Genomic DNA, 24,522 nt, shown 5'->3' on the forward strand with positions numbered 1-24,522 from the left:
TTTTAAATCTTTATACCAAGATATTATTAAAACTGTAAGACAAAGCTAAAGACTTTATACTTTAAAATTAAGTTTTAATTTGTTCAGTCTAAACAGACCCAGCATGAAACTGCCTCACATTCTGCATCTCCTTTAGAGCTAGCATTGACGGATTTTCTTTTATTTGTTAATTTTAGTTTTAATTTTTTTTAGAGACAAGGTCTCACTCTGTCACTCAGGCTGGAGTGCAGTGTTGTGATCATAGCTTACTGTAACCTCAAACTCTTGAGCTCAAGTGATCCTCCTCCCTCAGACTCCTGAGTGGTCAGGACTACAGGCATGCACCATCGCACCTAGCTAACTTGTATTCTGTAGAAATGGGGTCTGTGTTGCCCAGTCTGGTCTTAAACTCTTGGTCTCAAGCAGTCCTCTTACTTAGCCTCTCAAAGTGCTGGCATTACAGGCATGAGTCACCATGCCTAGCCACATTGTGATGGATTATTAACAATAACATGAGGACCTATTTCATGACACCACTGTTAGCACCATTCTCAGGGATGCTGAGTTTTAAAATTTTTTGTGAATAATAACACAGCCTTTTTTGTATTTTAGAATTTTTTGTTGTTTTTCCTGGGTCATTGATATAAAAGAATTACATTTACAAGAAGAAAAAAACATAAAAACATGATCAAAATATGAAATAACGAAAGGAGGTGAATTGTTTGTAGAGGCCCTACAAAGCTGTACAAGTAGCAACATGAGCAAATAAGCTTTTTTAACAGGCAGGACATCAGAGCAGTTGAAGTATCATCAAATAAGTTTTATCAAGTGCTTATTTTCACTTGATAAAACATGCTTGTCAAAGTAATATCTAATGTGTATTGACTGTTAGCCATAAAATGAATTTTATGTAGATTATCTTATTTAACACAACAGCTTTTGAACTGTAGATATTATTATTTTTTTTTTTTTACATTGTACATGAAGAAACTAAAGCTCAGAATAGTCAAGTAACTTCCCCACAGTTCTGTAAGTAATAACTAATAAAGTCAGGATTTAAACTCAGGTCTGTCTGACTTCTAGACCCATACTACTGTACTCCCTCCATGACTTGCTTCATTTACACAATAGATGTCATGTCATTTTGAGAGTTTTATCACTTTTCTGACAGTTACATCCATGTTTCACTCCCTATTATCCTAAGAAAGATAGGGAATGGGAACAGAACACTACAGACTCCCTTTTCTTTCTCCAAATGCTAAACTCATGATGTTACTCTTTCTCAGAGTGCTTTATCATTACTGTGTTTTTACCCAGGATCAATAACTGCTTTAAAGGGAAACGAAAGTCCCAAGGGGACAATTTGCAGTATGGTTTAGCAGTAGGAATACAAAAAATGAGGTATAATCTTGCAGTTTTTTTCTCTATCTATACATAAGCCTCAACCCTCCAACTTCCCCACTATTATTATTATTATTACCATTATTATAAAGAACCAGCTGCTGGCTTTACCTCTTTCTACCTGCTGGATGCTTTCTGAGTCATATTATCCAGTGCTCAGTTTAAGTGATCCCCATTAAAGTCCAGAGCCTAGGGAAATCACCCTGAATCTTTGTTTCCTAGCAACAGGCCTAAGAGTAGCAGCAGCTGCTTAACCATATGCCACTAGAAAGATTCTGTAGGAAAGTAGACTGAAGTTGTTAATAAATGCTTTAAATATTGAGACTTCAGATACTGCAGTTACCATGTTTGATAATTTACTTTTGGTGGTACAAAAACAAAAGAGAAGAATAAATTTAATTATTTAACAGCTGTGCTGGGTGAGCCTAGCAGTTAACATGATTTCTAGATATTTTCTTGTTGAGTTAAACAGAAGAATAGCCATGGTGAAAATAAAATACTTTTCTTGATGATTAGTAGACTTAAAATGTTCAATATGTGTCCAAATTAAGTTGTACTTATGTTGTACTGTGACATGGCACATTTAAACATTAAACAAAGTACAAAACTTATAGATTTTTGTTGACATTCTCTATTTTTTGTACATAATCATTTCTACTATATTCATAGTTCTGCCTTTTCCAGAATGTCTTAGAATCATACAGTAAAGAACATTTTTAGGTTTCCTTCTTTTATTTAACATTAATAATAGGCACTTACATTTCCTTCATGTCTTTTCATTGCTTAGCTCATTTCTGTTTAGTGCTAGTTTTCCACTGTGTAGATATACTGTACCACAGCTAATTTACACATTCACATGATGAAGAACATCATAGTTGCTTACAAGTTTTGAAAATTAATTACTAAACCTGCTTTAAACGTTCACATGTAGACTTTTGTGTGAATATAAGCTTTCATCTTATTTAGGTAAATGCCGTGGAGTGCTAATGCTGAATCATATAAAGTATGTATAATTTTTAAAGAAACTACCTGTCTTCTAAAGTGGCTGTATCATTTGCATTCCTACATCCTTGCCAGCATTTGGTATCGTCACTGGTTTGGATATACTCTTTTCATGGGTGTGTAGTAGTACCTCATTGTCATTTTATTTTCAATTGCCTCATAACATATCATGTTGAACCTCTTTTCATATGCTTATTTGCCCTTTGTATATTTTTTTTGGTGAAGTATCTATTCAGATCTTTTGATTATTTTTTAAAGTGGATTATATTCTTATTGCTGAGGTTTAAGTGTTCTTTGCATATTTTGGATATCAAGTTCATTTATCTTATATGTGTTTTGCAAACATTTTTCCTGGTCTGTGGCTTGTCTTTTTATTTTCTTGATAGTCTGTGTTTTTTAAAGAATTTTATCTGTATAGCTTAACCACTGATTTAGGAAGAAATACCATGGTGGGTATGTGTAGTAGGGAGAGAAAGGTTATCTTTTGTGCCTTCTTTTCAAAAACAAATATTCCCACATTTTAAAATTATTAATGTCTTTCTTCTCTTTGTAACTCCCCGCCATACCTTTATAGTTTAAGCTGCTGGGATTCCAAGAAGTGCAATTTCAGGTGGGGTTAAAAATTATCCCAGACTATTTTTTCTGTTTAAATCAACAGATGACCTAATTTAGTGGCCATTACCCAAACAATAGCCAATGATTTAGTCAATAAATTCATGAATTATACCTTTTTGAATACTAAAATAATAGTATCTTTGACATTCTTTGAAGTTCCACTCAATTTTCAAATTATTTCTTATTTTATAATAGTTGGGTTGGGTTGCTTTTTGTCTTTTGGGGTTTTTGCCTTTGTTTTTGTTAGTCTTTATTTTAAACAGTTAATTAAAACACCACCATAGTTGAAGTTCAGATCATGCTATAAAAATTGTTTGACTATTTTAATGATTTTATGAGAAAGTCAGTATCTTTTCCAAGTTTTTGAAACACCCACAGGTATTAGTAGTCAACTTGAGTTGATAAAACAAAAATATTTTGCTTGAAAAAGAGATCATGAAAGTAATTATTTGTGTTTGTTAAAAATTCTGATTTAGTTGTTCTCAATGACTTCATTTGCCCCGGAAAAGCTATTTAAAGGCAATGCCGAATCTAGATCTAGGAATTTTCTAATACATTTGTATACAAGGAAGTCAATATATGTTACAGACAAATGTAAAATGCTGTGGTGGGAGGTCAGATTGTGGCGGAGGCACAGGAGCATGCCTTCTTTTGGTACTTCTTCCCAGGAACCTCTGAGAATCCGTAGGGATTTGTGAAGAAGAATTAGAAAATTCGTGTAAATTTTAATTTTTAATTTAAGGCAACAACAAAATGAAATAGTCGACTATTACTGAGCTATTTATCATGGATTTCTAGGTGTCTAATTTATAAGGTTTCTGAATTAGACTTCAGGGCCTATGTTACATTTTATTACAGTCTACAACATAAGTGTAGACTGGCAAGAATTAAACTAAAAGCCTGTTTCCCAGCTGTTACGCATCTGGGAGTTTGGTTAAAAGGGGCTAGCTTAGCTTAGACTGAATTGTGATAAAAAGCAGGGTCTGGAGGCCTTTTAACTAAAGTCTGTGCTCTAATCAGAGCTGTATTTAATACTAGCCCATAAGTCCACATAATTATAATTTGTAAGAGTATTAAGGACATCAGTAATTTTTAAATCTTACCACGTGAAAAATGATTATGTCACCTATTGACTTTAAAAGTAGTTAGTAAACTGGGGTAAAGGTGATGATCGAACTAAGTAGTTCTGAAACTTTGCCTATCAAAATTTGCACTTTAATGTTCCCACTATTCTTTGTAATATATTACTGGTTTTAATAGATTTTAATGAGGAGTTTTAATTCTGATAAATGAATGCTTCATGTCAATTTTGTTATACCACTGGGGAAAACGGGTTACTTTTAAAACGTTACCCTTATTACATTCTGGCTTTTTCCCAGGCTTGCAGATGGGTCAAGGGCTGTGGAGAGTGGTCAGAAACCAGCAGCTACAACAAGAAGGCTACAGTGAGCAAGGCTACCTCACCAGAGAGCAGAGCAGGAGGATGGCTGCAAACAACATTTCTAACACCAGTCATCGTAAACAAGTCCAAGGAGGCATTGACATATATCATCTTTTGAAGGCAAGGAAATCTAAAGAACAGGAAGGATTCATTAATTTGGAAATGTTGCCTCCTGAGCTAAGCTTTACCATCTTGTCCTACCTGAATGCAACTGACCTTTGCTTGGCTTCATGTGTTTGGCAGGACCTCGCGAATGATGAACTTCTCTGGCAAGGGTAAGTTAAACCGACCAATGTTGAATTCAGGTATCTCTAAACATCATCATGCTTAAATGTTCTTTTTATAATATATATTATGGAATATTTTGTTTAAACTTGGGCTTTTACTTGGAGTTACTCCTTATTAAAACCTGGAAAAATATGCAGTTAGCATCACAGTCAAATTTGATATTGTGAAAAGGTGGACAACAGAAAATAGAATAATAACTACAGTTATATCTTGTTATTCTTGTATTCGTTTGTCATAGTGAAAACTATGACACTACTATGTAGTGAGAGGAAATTCTATTAATAAGGAGTCTTTAAATAACAGTTAATTTTTTAATTATGTAATTATAAGAGGAAATGGAAGTACTTTTAAACTGGCTTATTCTTTATAATCTCTCTTCTACATTTTAGTATTCCTCAGTAACTTTATTTCTGTTTCTTGATTTGAACTCTTTTAAAAGTTTAATTTCTATTTTTACCTGAAGTCAGTCAGAATGTATTCTCCATTTGGGGTTCAAATCTGAATTGTTCATTTGTGAAAGAAATGTTTGCCATAATTATGCCTATTTTTATAATAATTGGATTTTCTTTCTTAGTAATAAATTGCTTCTATTTGAAATTAAATACTGGCTTAGTTTTTATTTCAACTTTGGGTGTATTCAAAGTTGAATACTTTGATGTTGGGAAGTCCTCTGGTTTTCATATAACTTAGTACTAAAACTCTAGTTTTGAGTTATATTGGGATTAAAGAGACTGAAAAAATATTGATAATATTCTAAATAATTTTTTATACTTACAGTTTTGAGTCAATGATTTTACTTGGTTGGTAAAAATAATACAGTAGTATAAATCAACTGCTAATAGGATATTCTCATATTAACTCAGATGTTTGACCCCCCTTGTCCTCACAATTTTTGATGTTATGTGCTCAGACAGTAACTTTCTCTTGTTGCCCTGTACTTTGTGTGTTTAAAAAAAAAAGGAAATTTGAGGCAGAAATTAATAATGAAGGAAGAAACAGTTTCATTTGTCTCAGCAAGTAGCAGGTGATTTTGAATATACAACAAATCAGAAAATTTTGAGACAAAGACTCATTATAATTGTATCAATATAATTTCAGTATTCTCTATCTCTAAAATAATACATTTATATTTAAGCTTTGGCATATATCCAGAATTTTCAGGCATTATAATAAAACTTTGGCTTTCAAATAACCAGTAGATATTGCCTCTGTAAAGAGTTAGAAACAGCTATCCCAATCTGCAGTGTGTTTTGAGATATGAACTGTTAGTATTTTGGGTTTTACAGAATTTCTAAACAATAATGTATCACTCTGATAGTAAGGAACCAATGTTTTTGAAGCAGTATCTTAAAAACAGATATATTTAACATCACAGCTTGATGAATGTAGTGAAGTTGTGGCATTAAAAACACTTCCTATATTTAATTTGTCTGTTGTAACATGTATATTGTTTGAAAAACAAAAGTTGTTTCCCTGCCCAGCAATCTTTTCCTCCCGTTTAGTTTTATTTCACAGTGGTGTACACAGTACTTAATAAATCCTATTCAGATTCTTGGTTAATATTGCAAGCTCTGGATTAAGACTCATTGGGTTGAAGTCCTGCATCTATACATATTAGTCATATGATCTTGGGCAACTGTTTTGTCTCTGTGTTTCTTATCTGTACCACCAACATCATAGGATTGTTGTGAAGATTAGGCAAACTAATATAATTAAAATACTTAAAATAGCGTCTGACATCTAGTAAGTACTCAGTAAATGTTAGCTATTGTTACTATTATTATGAAGTTTATATTTAACTTCAGATAGTACTCATGAATAGTATTAATCTTTGTATTTCACATTTATTAGATGCTGTCAAAGTTGCCAAATTTAAGGCATCAATCATACTCTAGTAAACAAATAGAAAACAAGTACAAACTTAAAATTTTAAACTTTAGAGCTATAAAATTCAATTTTATATTATTTCCTGTTACCATTTTTTCATGTGTTTGCATGTTTAACTTAGGAAATTAAATATAGTAATATTTTCTTGTCTCATTTTCTGATTTAACAGGTTGTGCAAATCCACTTGGGGTCACTGTTCTATATACAATAAGAACCCACCTTTAGGATTTTCTTTTAGAAAATTGTATATGCAGCTGGATGAAGGCAGCCTCACCTTTAATGCCAACCCAGATGAGGTTAGTGAAGAACTTGAATATTTGTATACAGTGAACTTTATTACTATCTTGCTGCAGCTTTCCAGTATGATAAACTAGCAGGGAAAATAACAAGTCATTGAACATGCTTTTTTAATCACTGAGAAAACCAGTATTTTAAAGTATTGCTATGTGATATAGTCATTTTTCTTCACCTTACCATGTCACGTTCTAGCCTTTCTACCTGCTCACTTTGTATAGCAACATCCATAATATATGTTCAGACCTCTACTGACCTGATTACAATATTAGTATATTATAAGTAGAGAGCACAAAAATTTGATAATAAGAACAGTGTTCATCAGGTTTTATCTGTAGCAGTTTTTTCTGTTTATTGTTTTTCATTAGTAGTGATGTTACTTTTATCAAAGGTAATCACTGAGGATGTTGTTCTAGTTTCTGACAAATCAAAACGATGTCTTCAAATAATGCCTTTAACAGTATAAGTCCATGTTGACACAGGAACTATTTATAGGTTCTGTTATAAAATTAAAGAATTTTGTATTAATTATTTAATTATTTCTTAACATAACATGTAATACTGATCAAAATGTAAAAACAACTTTTTCACTGATTTATTTTTTCCCCTCTTCTTATTTTACTATGTCCTGGAAAATGTTTAAATGTTTACAGATTTATTCTTAGAAATCTAAGTCAAAATTATACAGCAGACAGAACTACTACTTTTGGGTGCATTATTCTTTTGTAGAAAAATTTAATTGGCAGCATTATTTTAATTTACCTAATTTTCAAAACCAACTTTCTTTTTATTTGTTGTCACGGTATTAAGGACAGTTTAAATCATGTAGCCAAATATTTTCTAAAGTTACCTTAACTTCTGTTACAATTAGGGAAATGTTTCTCCTATGTAAAATATTTGAGTCTTAAACAAAAATACCAATTTTGTAAGTATGCATATCATAATACCAATGATATCATTTTTTAATCAATTGATTTTTACTTATTATATATTGTTTTTTTTTGTTAAATTTTTATGGTACATAAATTTAAAATAAAATCCCATTGCAAAGATTTACTGTTATCCTTCTTATCAGTTATGTATCAGAAATATAGCAAAGTATATATATTGTAAAGCCAGGTATAATATTTAAATTCAGGTGTTTCTTTCCTTTCATCACTATTTAAAGAGGTATAACTGTCAATGAATAGCAAACTGATACATTAATGAAATTAGAATGATTTCTACGAAGTTCAAATTACACATTTACCAATAATATAATATTGCTTTTTAGAATCTAACGATCATTCTCAGAAAGGCAAATAAATGGATAAACTATTTACCATAAATTTAAATGTCATTACTTGTCCCCTTATCACACATATTTTCTTATGTCTTTTATTATAAAATATACTTGTTTTCGCCTGTTTTTGGTCAAGTCCCAGTAATCTTCCATGTAAACATATGGCAACATAAGAATGTCATTTTTTTGATCTTGCACTGTGGCATACCTGCTCTTACAAGAGATTCTGTTCCACATACATATTCAAATATGGCATACTTTTAGAGACTTTTTATTCTTAATTCTTTATTTAGACTTAAATATTATTTGTTGCTAATTAAAACAGTTCATATGATGATTATGTTGCAGGCCAGATCTGATGGCTCACGCCTATAATCCCAGCACTCTAGGAGGCTGGGGTGGGCAGATCACTTGAGCATAAGAGTTTGAGACCAGCCTGGGCAATATAGAGAGGTCCTGTCACCACATAAAATAAAAAATTAGCTAGCATTGTGGTGCATGCCTGTGGTCCCAGCTACTCGGGAGGCTGAGGTAGGAGGATCACTTGAGCCCCAGCAGTCAAGTGTGCAGTAAGCTGTGAGATAGGCCCTGTCTCGATGATAATCGTAATAAAGATACGTAGCCCCAGAGGTCAAGAGTGCAGTAAGCTGTGAGAGTGAGACCTGTCTCAATGATCATGATCATAATAAAGGTATATATTTTGCATCAGTCTTTTGAGGTAATTGAATGATGATTGCTGGAGTAAAACTGAGGCAGAATGGTACAGTGTTTTACTGTACAGTACGTAAGAATCAGGAGAGGCAGCTGTTGTCAGCCCCAGTCTTATGCCCATCTGATTAAGGCGTGCTGGCTCCTGTCATAAATTATTTTGCTGTTGAGTAAAAACTGTCATCTTCAGTTCATATCACTTTTAAATGTTACATTCTAAGGGAAATGTAACCTGGTAAGTACTAAGTTGTAGATTGTTACAAAATCAGAAAAGTTGGATGTAGCTACTGATACTGATTATGGTAAGTAGTCATTCCTTGCTGAAAGAATGCCAATTTTTAAACAAATTATAAAGCAATCATTTTTACACAAAGATGAAAATATACATGGATCCTCATTTACTAATATATGTATAGGTTCAAATATCTAATTGGGAAAAGCTAAATGTAAAAATAGGTTTTAATCTTTGCAGCTACAAATATCAGACTATACAGTTCTTGTTAGTACCTCCTCTAGAGTGTTTGGAGAGGGGGCAGAGAAAAGAGCTATAATTCAAGTTCTTTTTATATCTGACATAAATTTTTTTAAAATTACAAGCCAAATGTTTGTTAAGAGAGGGGATTCAAGTTATTAAAATAAGATGTTTACATCTTCAAATTTTACTTATCTATCCTACCTTCCATTGTTATTGAGAGTTGGCTGTATTTTCTTCTCTTTTTTTTTTTTTTTTTTCACTCCCTGGCCTGATTTAAAGATACTCTGGAACATTCCAGAAGCACTGAATTTACCTTTCTAAAAGGGCCATATAATACTGTCAAGAGGCATAGAGCTGAGCCACTCAACATATCTCATGGTTCCAAAATTCTGATTCTGTGCTTTTATGAACATGTAATTTTGTAGGTGTTACATAATAGCAAAAGAGAATGCTGTCTTTATCAGAATACACTTAGGAAATATTTAGGGAAAAAAGGACATTGCTATATACTTAATAGGTTCAGAGAAATGAGGGGAGGTATTTCAATGACTATATTCTGTATTTCTTTCATTGACTAACATAAATAATGTAAACTTGGCTAATTGTTTACCAAGTCACGTCTTCAAAATTGAAATCATGTAAGTGAAAGAGCTAGCCTAATAAATGTTCTTATATAGCACTTATCTCTATGAGTCATACTTTAACCAGACTTTAAAATGACTCTTGCCGTGTTGTTTGAGTGCTCAAAATTAGGTGGTACTTTTTCGAGATTGTATTTTGTTGTCCTTTTCCCCACTTACTGGAGCACTGTCATCAGACATATTTTGGGTTCATTTAACTCTGAGCAGTAAATTATTTTTGATGATATGTTTAAATATGTGATGTTTATTGCAAGTACCTGAGATAAGATGTGTATAATTGCCTAGTATTGTAAAAAGTCTGCTTTTCCATAATTTCCAGTATTGTACTTAACATTTTTCATAGCGAGCATCATTAAAATATTATAAAAATAAGAATACTTACAGCCACAGGGAACAAGATTCTCCAAAGGACACCGTTCATGTCACGGATATGGGTAACCAAACTCTACAGCAGCTGCTGGCAGTGGCTCATGGGGTGGGGGAGAACATCTGCACAGTTTGTGGTACGATAATCTAGCACGCTGTTGTACTATGCATGACGTTGTGATCTCAGCTGTATGTAACGTCTTGATCTTGTGCATGAGCTTGTGTACTTTGTGGCAGGTGTCCACATTCTAGTAAAGGAATGTGCTGAAAACCATCTGTTTACATTAAGTTGTATTTTCCCTGCATGTACAAGTTGTGTGTGTCAATTTTATTCCACTTGCTGAGTGTAATAATTTTATTTAATAACCAGTAAACTATATTCGTCACACTCCAATGTATAGTAATTAAAACGTTTTTGATATAGTTATTTTTAAATTTAGAATCTGAAAAATTAGTCATGAACTGGTTTAACTTTCATACAGGCTTATTTTTGTGTAAATGTGTTTTTAAACAGTTTTTTGTTTTAAATATCCTCATTGGGGTCAGATAACAAAAGTTTTTTATTTAACGACTAAGCATATTTTTTTGTTATTCACACAGAAATATCCACATGCATAAATTTTATGCATTTTACTAAATAGATCTTGAATATATTATAAAATATTGTAAATTTAACCTATCCACATGTTTTAGATAAAAATGAATACACAACTTATTTTCAAGATAACGTATTGCTTTTGTTATTAGACCAGCTAAAGTATGAACAGGAAATTTGTAGTTCTCTGTTATAGAAACCATTTCAGGAATATATATTCAGTTTTTATGAATGGTATCTCAGATATATGTTAATGACTTTTGCTCCAATATGCAGCAACAAAATGGTCATTACCATTACTTCATAGCATAGCAATGCTGGTGAAAAATAACTTTAATTTTTATTCCTAGGGAATGAAATCCTTTATGGGTATTATTAGAATGTACCAATAAGCATTTCCCAAATGCATTCTTTGGGAATACACAGTTAAATAGGAAGTCTTAAGTCTAATTTAAACATGATAGATTGTGATTAGTTGGCTTATTTACAGATTAACTTTTACTCTGATGCACATTGTGACTATCTAACAGGGGAGATGTTGTATACAATATATATCCAGTTTTGTTTGACTTGGTGTTCTTTTTTAGGGGGTGGAAGGTAAAAGCATTCCAGGATGCTTTTTACACTTTGAGATAACCTAGTATAGATTATCTGTAATCTTACTGTGTGTAAATAAATTTTTTAGAATGGTTGAAATACCCTGTTGTTCACCTACAATTATCTGATGTAATCTTCTCTCATCAAAATCTGTGGGTCTGTTATTGTTTTCTTTCCTTTGGTCTGATAGTACTTACTACAAAACAAACAAACAAAAAAATCCTGAAAGTTGAACTGAGTCTTGACAGACTGAGAGATTTTTCCATTTTATATTTTGATTACCATCTGATTTGGAAAGGGAAGTGTTACTTTGGGCAATAAGGGTAAGATAATAAACCTGTAAGCAATATTGAATTCAAATAACTGCCTGTACACATTGATATAAGTATCTGTGTCAAATAATTTGTAACTAACAGACCATGCCTCATTATTTCCTTGATATCTCATTCTCTGTACTAACTCTTAAATCTTAGTACCTCCTGCAATACAGAGGTTTTGCTAATGAAGGCTGACAGGCCACTAAGATAGTTTTTAATTTGGAAAAGGTACTACCTTTTGAGTTTTACCCTTAGTTCTATACAACTAGAAATTTGACTTTATTTTTCTACTGAAAGTGAATCTCTCAGGAATAAACTTATAGGTAGTAGAATGTTAGCCAGATTGACAGTAAGACACACATACTTCAAACAATACCTGATAGTATAAAGAAAGAGAAAAATAAACTCAGAATTCTAATTCTTGGCTGTGATATAAACTAAAATCTAGGTAGGAAAAATTGAGTCCTCAGCACTCTACATAATGCTACTCAGCTCAGCATGTTCCACATTTTATGATGGGCTTCTTTCAGTACCCACTTCTCCCTGTATGCATCAGCTAAGATGTTTTTGGCTGCAATGAACAGAGAACCTAAACTGTGACTTAAACCCTTTACATTTGTTTACTTCTAAAGCGGCCTGGAGGCAGGTCCCAGTTATTTTAGTGAGATGATGATCTCATGGTAGGCCCATGGTGTGTGGACTTTCATTCTCCCTTGATAGCAAGATGCCTACCACAGCTCAAAATACCACTTCCCTTATGACAGTGCCCCCAATGCGAAGAAAGAGAAGCAGAAAAAGTTTTCATATTCCTTATACTTACTAGGGAGAACAGTCTTTTTCAGAAGCCTTCAACGTGCTTCTACTCATTTCTTGTAGAACATAACTGAGTCATACAAACACCCCTAGAGCACTGGAGAATAGAATAGAAAGCTTACATGATTGGCTTAGACTTATAATTCAACAACTGCAGCTAAGATGCTAGAAGAAATGAAAAAAGGGAAATGGCCTTTGTTAAGGCATCCAAGCATCTGTAACACTTATTTTAACTGGTGATCCACTTAAAAAATGTGTGTTTCAGCCTTCCTTATTCTGGTATCTTCTGGGTTAAAGGCCTTAGTATCTAAAGGAGGAACATTGGCACCAGTGGCACAACAATTTGAATTTGTAGCTGACCCTACCTTCTTGCCATTTTAGGTCTTCCTACTGCTAAACAAACACATCAAAATGTTAAAAAGGAAGAGCAGGGATATGAAGGGAGGTAGTTAGGCTGTGGTTGAAGTGGTTAAGCCTAATAACCAGAGGGAAATAATACTATCCAGAGTGTCAAAAGAAAAGGATATAGGTGGAACTCAAGAGATCTCTTGGGGTTCTTTCTAATGCTACTATATCCTATGGTAAAAGTAATTTTTTAAAAATTACATTGGGCCTATTCAGGCAAGGCTTATAACCTACCATTTAGGCTTCTCACTAGGGAAGGCACCTCAACCAGTTGTGTGGCTGGCTGCATTCCGAGGCTCCAGAGTTGAATATGGATTACTCCAGACTGCATTCCCTTTGGCTTTTATGGCATCCATGTAATCTACTCTGACTCATGAGGTTGGAAAAGGTGTATGTAGAGAAAGATTATTTTTTGGTTTTTTATTTTGATTTTTTTTCTTGAGACAGAGTCTCACTCTGTTGCCCAGCCTAGAGTGCAGTGGTACGATCTCAGCTCACTGCAGTCTCCACCACCCGGGTTCAGGTGATTCTTTGCCTCAACTTCTGAAGTAGCTGGAATTACAGATGTACACCACCATACCTGACTAATCTTTTTTTTTTTTTAGTAGAGACAGGGTTTCACCATGTTACCCGGGCTAGTCTGGAACTCCTGGCCTCAAGTGATCCACCTGCCTCAGCCTCCTAAAGTGCTGGGATTACAAGCATGAATCATCATACCTAGCCTATTTTTTAGATTTTAAAAAGACAAAACAAAGTAGTATTGTATGTGCATGCTCACATGCACGAGCACAGGCATCATGTACACCTCTAGGCATTGGTATTTAAGAATGTAATGACAAGACCATGTGCAGCCATCTGGTAGCCATGAGGGTTATTAGTTACCCTACCAAGAATAGCAGACTGGAAAGAAAGAATTGGATCTGAGATGTTGTCTGTGAGCCTGACAACCTGGAGTCATATTTGTTTGGAACTTCTTGTTATGCAAAGTAGTATTATTTTTTAAGTAAATATAGCCCCCTTTTTTTGAACTGGGTCTCCTGTTATTTATAACCAAAATCATCCTGACGTATTGTTGCTATTATTATTATCCAAACTCTTAGGAGTTTGAGATGTAACCCTCAATGCAAATTTTTTAAAAATAAACATTCCTAGTTGGGTACAGTGGCTCATACCTGTAATCCCAGCATTTTAGGAGACCAAGATGGGTGGATCGCTTGAGCCCAGGAGTTTTAGACCAGCCTGGGCAACATGGTAAAACCTGGTCTCTCCAGAAAGTACAGAAATTAACCAGGTATGGTAGCATGTGTCTGGAGTCCCAGCTACTTAGAAGCCTGAGGTGGGAGAATCACTTGAGTCCAGGAAGTTGAGGCTTCAGTGAGCCATGATCATGCCATTGTACTGCAGCCTGGTTGACAAAGCAAGATTCTGTTTCACAAACAAACAGACATTGCTAACTATCAGTAGCAGGTCAATTTATCTCCAAATTTGCTGAAGGAAATTTAATCAGGGCAAAAGAAGGTAGGTGACAGTGAGAGGAGTTCCTCACCAAATGTGGCTTAACTAGCTAACCCATCTGTAAGAATTGTTTTCCCGCAGGAGCTAAAATGCCAGGGTTCATGGCAAGCTCCTTCCCTTGATCAGCATTAGAGTCAAAGTGAAAAATTATGTCTCTCAGACACTAAATACCCTCCTCCTCTGCCTAGGCAAGTTAATACCTTCATTTGACTAGTTACAATTAGTCAAATGGTGCTGAACTGGAGATCATTTTCTTTTTTTGAGAGTAATGTGGTATGTGTGGATATGTATGTGTTTATGTGTGTATTTATCCATCCAGCTCTTTTTAATCTGATCCATCAGATGATTTTATGGTTAAGAGGGTAACTTTACCCTTTGTCTTTTATGACAACTTTAGTTTACACCTTGCCATCACCATACTCTGTCCCAGCCACCCTTCTTGTCCCTTGTCTTCCAGTGGTTTAGAATTAGTTCCTAGAGGAGGTTTGTGGACTCGGAATAAATCTTTCAGAAACTTCAAAGAAAGACAAATTTCCCAGGCCCTCTTTTAATCTTCATCTAGTTGAAAAAGAGATTCAGGCCTTAAAGTATTCCATAGTTTATTCATCAATCAAACCACCTGACATATTTTGCTCTTGTTTTCTTCAGTGTGCTATGTGAGCTACTAATTTGCTGTGTTATTGAGTGTGAATTGTCTAGGGTAAAAGCTGAAATTAGTGAATAATGTCTTGATCATAGGACACATTTTAAAATTTCTAATAAAATATATGCTAAAATGAACAATTTTTTATTTGAATTTTACTTTTGTTAGCAATTTAAATAAATGTAACTAGAGACTTTGCAGTGGTACATTGAATATTTTAAGTGCATTTCAAAGAAATATCTGTTTGCTTTTTATTTCCTTATCAATCGCTACCTGACCCCCTCGATATCTCCCAAATATTTTTCCTTATCCAATGGGAATCACAGTTTAGTGAAACTTTATATCACTTTCTAGATTTAAGTTCTCAGCTCTAATGTCCAAGGTGTTTGCCTCTAGAGCCTACATGTCTTTCATGAATTTAGCAATTGTTATTACTAGCAGATGTTACTTCAAAATATGAGTTTTGTATAAGAAATCCAAAGGATAATATTTCCTCAATTCTTGAATGTCATCAATTGTAAGACATCAATCAACTTACAGTTTTTGAAATATGGGAGTATGAAGGAAACACTACCTTAAGAGCATTTCTTAAACCAGCTAACTGTAGTGTACATTTATCCATTAAACTATATAACATTTTCTGCTTGTATATCGTAAAGTTTTTAAAGAGATGCCTTCTTTATAACAAAATTCCTAAGATTTCTGTAAATCTTTTTTGGTCATTAGCAGTTAAATGTAGCATCAAAGTGATGTGCTACCTTTGATTATTTGGATTGTGACTCTGACATTTGAGAAGTCATAACTTGAAGTATTTCAAAGTGCGCTGGGGTTTTATCTACCTTACATATTTGATCCAACTTATAGATTTTTTGGAAAGGGGTTGTTTTTGTATTTTTCCTCTGGTTGAATTATATAATCCTCAAGAGTTTACAACATCTCTTGAAAGTCAGCTGTAAGCTTTGTACACATCGATTCAAATACTCATTCAATGAATATTTATTAAGAGTCTCTACCACTTTTAATTTATGTGATGTTGACTCTGAGCAAGTTATTTAACCCTTGTGCTTCAGTTTCCCCTTCTGTAAAGTGGGGACAATAACAGTACTTACAACATAGTGTTCTTGTGAAGATTAAATGAAATAAGACATGTTAAACATGCTTGTAAGTGTTCACCCAACTGTAACTGTATATTTACACTAAAGGTGCAACTACGACAACTTACAATACCAAAAACAAGGCGCTGTTCTAGGCCTTGGGGTTCTTCCTCCTCTGGAACTTTCAGATTCTAATAGATAACTGTATGACACCTGACTAATGGCTCTTCGTGATATATGTACTGATCACCTCGATTTCTCATAGCTTTAAATGATACCCTTTGTCTAAAATGGTAATTGCAGACACATATATGCAATCTTTTGCATATACAGTAACATTTTGTTTCAGTAGTGCTGCTGAGTTTAATCTTTTTGACATTTAAGCAGTAATTAGGGGTCCAGAGTTATGTTAAAATTGAAATATATGTCTTGGCTGCAATGTTGGCAGGATGAACAGATACTTACATCATGATTAGGTGTATACATGTGCTGGCAGTGAAACTACCATGGAAGTCCCAGCTTGCTTCTGTGCTTGTCTCTTAGTAAGACCTTTTTTTTAATGTTATTTACTTTAGCACTGTTTCAGAGCTGTTAAAATATATTTATAAATGTACATATTAAAATCTAGGTAATATGATGAAACTAGTATTTATGCATTAGTCATTTAAATAGTTATATATATACATATTGCAAATCCAGTATTTGTATGTGATTTTTATAAAGCAAGAATTCTAAATTAGCTAACATCATTGTTAAATGTGTCACTTTCTCATTAGTTTCAGATATTAATCATAACCTAATAGTTCTGTCTCCATATTTTGATTAGAATGCTTTCTTTTTCTGATATAGAGACAGGTTAGATATAGAGGGGACTTTTCCAAGAAGCTTGACTCAGCTACCAGCAACTTTTTCAATAATAATTATAATAACAATTGTTATGCTTAATTGATAGTAGTAATTTATTATTTAGGAAATACTTTCTTATATTGATTCATCCAAGTCGCAGATGTGATTCTTTTGGGGGATATTAGAATTCACAGATGTGGTTCTTTTTCTGTTTGAGACTATTAGAACTAATTAGTAGGGACTTTTGATTACTTAAAACTTTAGATATTAGGTTACGTTATTTTGTTTGTCATTGCTTTTTCTCTCTTGGAAAAATAAGCAGAAAGATCTGTCCTATAACTCCTCTCTGTTTTCCCTGGACTCTCTTGGAGGGAATTTTTATTTTAATTTAGATTTTTCTTAAACTATCCCTCTTCTATGTGAGATTTTCTGTTGGTATATTTTAACTACAAATAATTTCAGATGTCTGTGTCTCTGTCTTTAGCAATTCCTCGGCATCCTGCCCTTTAATATGTTGAAAAGTCTTCCATAAATTGTTCTATCTGAAATCTTTGCCAATTCAAAGTGTTTATACATAAACTGGTTTCATATTATATGAAAGGTAAATGTAAAATCAAAACTGAATAATATGACTCTTCATTGTCCTCTAGACAAAATATGGTATTATGTTTCATAACTATCAGAGAGAACTGGCTGCAGGATACTGGCACTGTCTCTTCACAACTGTTAATTCTCCCACTTCAGTGTGGATAGTGTGTGCTCTCTGTTCTCTGGAAGAGAGGAGACTGAAATCTGCTATTCAGGCTTAAAACTGACATGAAAACTATCTTTGCATTTATTTCTCAATTTTTCATTGCCCCTTTTCCTCTTTGTTCCGTGTAGCACAGAGCATGCCAGTGAATAGCCCAGTTATGGGTTCCCCAGTGAGAGGAATACTTAGTTCTCATAATCTTTCTATCTAGGACAACTTTTTAAATCTGGGCATAGTTTTTACTTTAGTCTTTGAATCTAGTGACTGTATTAGGAATAACTATTGTAATATTTATAGGCAACTTAATGATAAAAGCAGTGTGTAACATTTCTGTTATGTATGTGCTCAAGGTCACCGTTAAACATAGAAGGACATGGAAAATTACAGAAGGCAGAAAACATTACAAAATTTAGTGAGTAGAATGAAATGAAATGACAGGATAAAAACATGGACACCTAATCTTAAACTTACTAATTAAGAAATCTTTTACACTTATTTTACTGGAGCTAAAAAGCAAGGTGTTGATTTCTTATTTGAAAAATAAATATCCTCAGATCAATTATTCTCAACTATTCACATTCTTTGGGGCCCACCCTTCCTTAACTATAGAGCACACGTTTTCTCTGAGTAAAGGGAGAGTGAAAACTTCTGGACTGATAAAAATTGATATATTTTACATTTACCTTAGCAATTCTTGAAACACTGTAGAAAAGAAGAAATAGTATCAGAGCAGTCATCTAAGCATTGCTGCTGCTATTTTCAGACAAAACAATGGGAATGTTCCCATTTGACCTGCAGATGTGCCAATTATTTTTTACTATTCATAACATATATTGTATCACTTAATTTTTTGCATTACCTTTAGTTTGTATATGTTACATTTCAGTTTAAATTTCACTGTGGTCAAATGTATACTTGAAAAATAATATATTTAGTTAATTTCATTGTGCTTAAAATGTATACTTGAAAAATAGTATGTTGGTTATCATATTGAAAGAAAAGTTAGAAATCTAGATTGAACTATTTGTTTAAGGGTTATTATTTTTTAAAGTCTTCAAAATTTTTTTTTTTTTTTTTTTTTTTTTTGAGACAGAGGTTCGCTCTTGTTACCCAGGCTGGAGTGCAATGGTACGATCTTGGCTCACTGTAGCCTCTGCCTCCTGAGTTCAGGCAATTCTCCTGCCTTAGCCTCCTGAGTAGCTGGGATTACAGGCATGCACCACCATGCCCAGCTAATTTTTTGTATTTTTAGTAGAGACGGGGTTTCACCATGTTGACCAGGATGGTCTCGATCTCTTGACCTCGTGACCCACCCACCTCGGCCTCCCAAAGTGCTGGGATTTACAGGCGTGAGCCACTGTGCCCAGCCAAATGTTTTTTTTTTTTTTAAAGAAAATTAAATGTAGTGTCCACTTGGCTTTCTATTATATAATGGTCTAAGGACAGTTTTATTACCTGAAAAGTAGTCACCATTATACTAGATTTTACATCATATACAAGGACAAAATTGAACAAAACTTACTAAATCAAATTTTTTTCTAAATTTCTTTACTAAGTTGTTTTTTGTGAAAAAAATTAAGGGTTCTTCCTAGTATGTGACAGTCTTGTTTTATTAGTGACACCAATAAACCAAAACAATACATTATGTAACTTATATTGATACTAACTGTTACACAGTGTTTATGCCAGGTGTCTGTGCCAGTAGCCAGTACTTTCAGTACCAATAGTCAGTACTTTTTCATTTGGCTTTGCATGTCTAATTTTCTAGAATTCACTCTGCTCCCAAGTATATATTTACTGGTTCTGAAGATTCGTATGGTAGATTTTGGTTAACCTTATCAAGAGATGGGTTGAATTCACGTTAGGTTCACCTAGATTCTCATTGCTGTTTGGCACTCCTTGAGTTTATTCCTGGTGAATTAATTCCCAGTCGTACCATGCATCATCGTTGACAGAAATCTTCACCATTTTGCCCAGGGATCCAAATTAGCCCTCTCTTTTCCAATGCTTCCCAGATAGTCTTCTCTAAGAAGGAAACCAGCATGTTCTTTGTTTTCTGTTTTTTACTTTCTTACTGTAGCTGTCTCTGAACCAGTACTACTGTGCTGTCCCCCACCTAATCATTAAAACTCCAGCAGCATTTTCAGACCTTCCCCCTGCTATCTTTGCTGCCCCCAGCAAAATCTCCTGCACATCAGTCTTTTCCTGTCTCCATTAACTCTCTCTTTTTGTCTTCTAACATGAGTCGGTCGAAATTATCATGAAAAAAATTATTTTCTCTTCTTTTCCTTTAATTTTGCCATGTATTTTTTCCTCCTTTGTACTAATGTATTTTTCAAGTGAGTGAACAATACTCAGCTTTTTTTACCTTGAGCTCATTTCTTCGTTTGCTTCTTATATTGCAGCCTCTGCAACTGTGTGAAAAGAGACCTCTTGAAAGTCACTTCTTCCTTTCCTCCCAGTCACCAAACTCGGTGCCCTCTTCCTATTTTAGTCTCCTTGAGCTATCTGAAAGAAAAAGAAAACTAGCTTTGTTCCTTTTGCTATGCACTTAGCTCGCTAAGATTTTTACTGATTAGGAAACTGAGGCTCAGGAAGATTGAGTCAGTTGTTGTGTTCATATCATCATTAAGTGGCAGAGCCATGGTTTGGCCTTCTAAAAGTGATGCTCTTTCCATCATACTTGTAATTGCACTAGACACCCTTTTCTTTAACTCAAAGGCTTTTGGCCTCCGCAGTGTTTGTAATTCTGTCCTTCTCTTCATTAACTACTCCCTTACTGATCCTTCTTATCCAAGATACTGAACCTATATCTTCAACCCTCACTTTTAAAATATATCCTATTTCATTACCAACTGCCTACTATGCCTTTCTAGTTATAACTGTCATCACTGAAAATTGAACATTTCTAAAAGCTGTTTCTTTTAGAAAGAAAACATCACTGTTTTCTTCAAATCAGCACCCTTCTATGGCTTTATTTTTGACGTATCCAACATTTTTCTGTCAGTCATTTCCCTCTTCATCTAAGCCAGAAGCATCAACTGTCTTTCACTCTTCATTGTCGCTTGCTTGATAGCCAGCATATTTATCAAGTTATTATCATATACATAGCATATTTCTAGTGCTTTTTAATATGTTCAGACCTGGACATATATAGCCTACTATCTATTTTTATTTCTTCAGTGGGTGCTCTGCTGAATAGCCTACTATCTAATTTTTCTTTCATTATTTTTCTTTATGATCCTGCCAGATTGACATTGCAGCCCATTGCTTCATCAGATTTAAAGCGTTCAGAGGCTTCCAGTTAGATTTAGGATAGAGAATAAACTTCTTACCCTAAAATTCAGTCCTATTTCTGTCACTGTCATAATCTGGTTGTAGACTTGATCTCACACCCAAAATACTTCCCCTTTCCTAAAAATAGTCTTTAAAATTTTTATATTACTTTTGCTTATATAATACAGTATTAACTGGAACATTCTTCTCCAGTGTTCCCCTCATTCAGAGCTATCTAAACCCCTTACATTCCTTCAGTCTAATCTCTAGCACGAAACTTTATCCAAACGTCCTATCCCATAGTGATTTTGCCTTTCATTGAACTACTGAAACACTTATTTTTCATAAGCATTCGTTTAGGGTTTTTTCTACTGCCATATATTATTGATATACCTTGACACATGTGTGTATTCTAGATGGTTATGTATGTGTCTCGTTGCCACAGATAAACTTTAAATTTTCTTAGGACAAAACTCTCTTACACTGCTCAGTGTCTATCACTGAGTACCTTGCATATCACACCTTGTGTTTAACATATTTTAAAAATAAGATGTAGATAGTCAAAGATGACTGCCAAAAAAAAGTAATAAAAAGAAAAATAAGACGTAGATAATGTATTGTTTATTTCATGTTTTAAAAAGCATTTTATATGTAAATATGCACATATGTAAATTTATCTGTTATACAAATTAGTCTCTAGGCATTCATCTTTCTGTCTAAATGTAAAACGAATTGCATACTTTTGTTAAAAAATTAAATTACTAGGAAATTTATAATTAGTAGCATGAACATTATTTACCATTTGTTATTTTGCCAAGAAATATGTGGCTTAATATCTGTTTTCATAAGAGGAATTTTATTTACCCACTGTAATTATTCTTTAAAACTATTTTTTTTTAATATATTTGGCCAGTAGTTTCCTTTCACCTGACAAGAGCTTATCTCTATGCTTGGAGATAGCTCTGAGGTGAATCATCATGGTTTTAGCCCATGATAAGACTGACACCATCATGATTCAGCTCAGAGTTATCCAACAAAACTATCTTAGAATCCTCCCGACATGCAAAAAAAAGGAACTACATTGTAACTGTAGCAATTTAGATAATTCTAAAAGTTGAACAGAGTTGGAAATGGGAGTTAAAATATATAAGAATTAAACATTTAAATTTAAGTAGTTCTAAGTTTGAAGCTTAATCTTATTTTTAAAATATAAAAAAAAAAATTAAGCAAGCAAAGAAATGATTGATATTTGAACAGCTCAGCTGAAGTTACAAGCATGCACTTTCTTATGTGGTACTAACCTGTCTGCCTATAATTGACATTCCCTTACTTTACTTCTGTATTCATCTAGGATAGGAATTTGTAACCTGCAGTCCTTAGATGGAAGTTGATTTCTGTTTTACAAAATGTTTATGTGCATTTTTCTGGGAAGAAGTTCTATAACTTACCTAGTACCCAACAGGATCCATAGCCCCCCAAAAGAGCTTAGTATCTTTACTCCAACCACACACATCTTTTCCTTTGTCCTTGTGACACAGCCTTTTACATATCCTAAAGTCTTAATCTTTTCTTCTTTCCTAAGTATGTCTTCTCTGGCCTAATACTCCTACATTCCTCAGCTCTTTCTTACATAACATGAATTCTACACCCTTCAACAATCTCACCAGGCCTTGATTTCCTTTATCCAGGTAAGTCCTACTAATTTGTCAATGTGCCTCATAAAATGTGGCACCCAAAATTGGACACTTTTATAGTCAATTATGTAGATGATGCTGAGCTACAATCTTTCTTTTTCAGAATACTACATATATATTAATATGGACTGATGATTTCCTTCGCATGTGAGACACTGCACAGACATGCATGCACATTACACACCGCTCAGTTAGTCCTGACTAATCACTGATATGCTATGTGGTCTAGGAGTTTCTCTGTACCATTCTTCTAATTATTTTTTAAAAGGCTTATACCACTTACCAAACAAATGTATAGTTATTCAACAGACCTCATGCTGTTTTATGGGGTTTTTTTTGTATTTAATTGTAGGTTGGTTGGACATTACTTTTAATGGCAGAAACCGCAATCACTTTCACACCTACCTAATATATAAAAAGATAAGAATTTGGATGACTTTCAGCTTGCTTATTAGAGACAGTTATAATCTGGTCTCATGTTTTTTCTATTTGTTATTCCTTTACCATCCACTTTGTAAGCACTTTGAAAGTAACCTTCCTCTCCAAAGGAATCCCAGGCCTGAATCTGATGCCTCTTTTCCTCATAAAACCAACAGAGTTGGCTTATTTCAAACCGTGTTCCCAATTTTCAGGATTGGATTTAAAATTCTTTGTGCTTTTGCCTGCTCTTATGTATTTGATTGATTTGGGAGAACTCAGATTAGATATAAGATTCTCAAAATGTGTTTTTCATAAAACAGAATATGGCTAACAATGTATTTTTGTGATTTTTACATGAGGCAAATACCAATGTTAATTTATAACTAAGTATCACCAAATGATATTAAAGTGCCATAGATTACATACCTAGATAATTAGATATAATTAATGTATAATATTAGTAGGTTTATTTATTTTGCACAGTTTTTAAAAAGTAGCTTAGCATTAGTTCTACATCTCAGATACTGATTTAGGTATGAATAAAGAATCTGTTAAATAATACTTAATTGACTTCGTTTTTAAATCATTTCAATTAAAATTAAATACTGGAAATAATTCTGAAATATTGTTATGCTTTTACACTGAGGAATTTTGGAAACAAACCTGACTTAACTTTTGCTAAGTAGATCAATTAAGTATACAGTCAACTCTCGATTATTCAAACTAATGGAGGAAAGGATAGAACAAGCATTAATGTTTCTCTAGTTGCTGCCCCCTCAGACAGTTGCTTAAAGACTCATTCCAAAGAAATATTTTGGCTTTTCATCTTATCCTATTATATTTTCTAGCCCTTGTATTCAGGATTTAGTCTGAAATACAGGTTACAACTGAGTTGGCAAGAAAGTTTCATGTTAGCACATTCTGCTTTTCTTCATTTACATTTTTAAAATTAGTGCCTTTGCATTGCTGTTGTGTTATTAAAATTCACATGAAAATTTGATAGAATTGCTAGTAGGATATTATGTTGGTGGCTCCTAAAGGTAGTTGTATATAAAAAGTCTTATCTTTGAATTGCAACTCACAGATAATTATAACCTTTCAAAAGCATTACCTCACGGTACCAAATAACTTTAAAAAATTTTTAACATAAAAAATTTTATGAGAAAGTTTTTATCTT

At 33.5% G+C, this 24,522-nt stretch overlaps 1 protein-coding gene across 2 annotated transcripts in view; it reads left to right on the plus strand.

The window, feature by feature from the left end:
• FBXO8 (F-box protein 8) overlaps positions 1-24,522 on the plus strand; it is a 45,813-nt gene that overhangs the window by 15,567 nt on the left and 5,724 nt on the right. For both annotated transcript variants that reach the window (XM_035292613.3, XM_008992443.5), the window contains 2 exons: positions 4,377-4,713; positions 6,783-6,909. In XM_035292613.3, the coding sequence (XP_035148504.1) occupies positions 4,385-4,713; positions 6,783-6,909 (456 nt within the window). In that variant the 5' untranslated portion in view covers positions 4,377-4,384. The remainder of the gene's footprint in view (positions 1-4,376; positions 4,714-6,782; positions 6,910-24,522) is intronic.

This window comes from Callithrix jacchus, chromosome 3 (assembly GCF_049354715.1).
Source record: "Callithrix jacchus isolate 240 chromosome 3, calJac240_pri, whole genome shotgun sequence".
Lineage (NCBI taxonomy): Eukaryota > Metazoa > Chordata > Mammalia > Primates > Cebidae > Callithrix > Callithrix jacchus.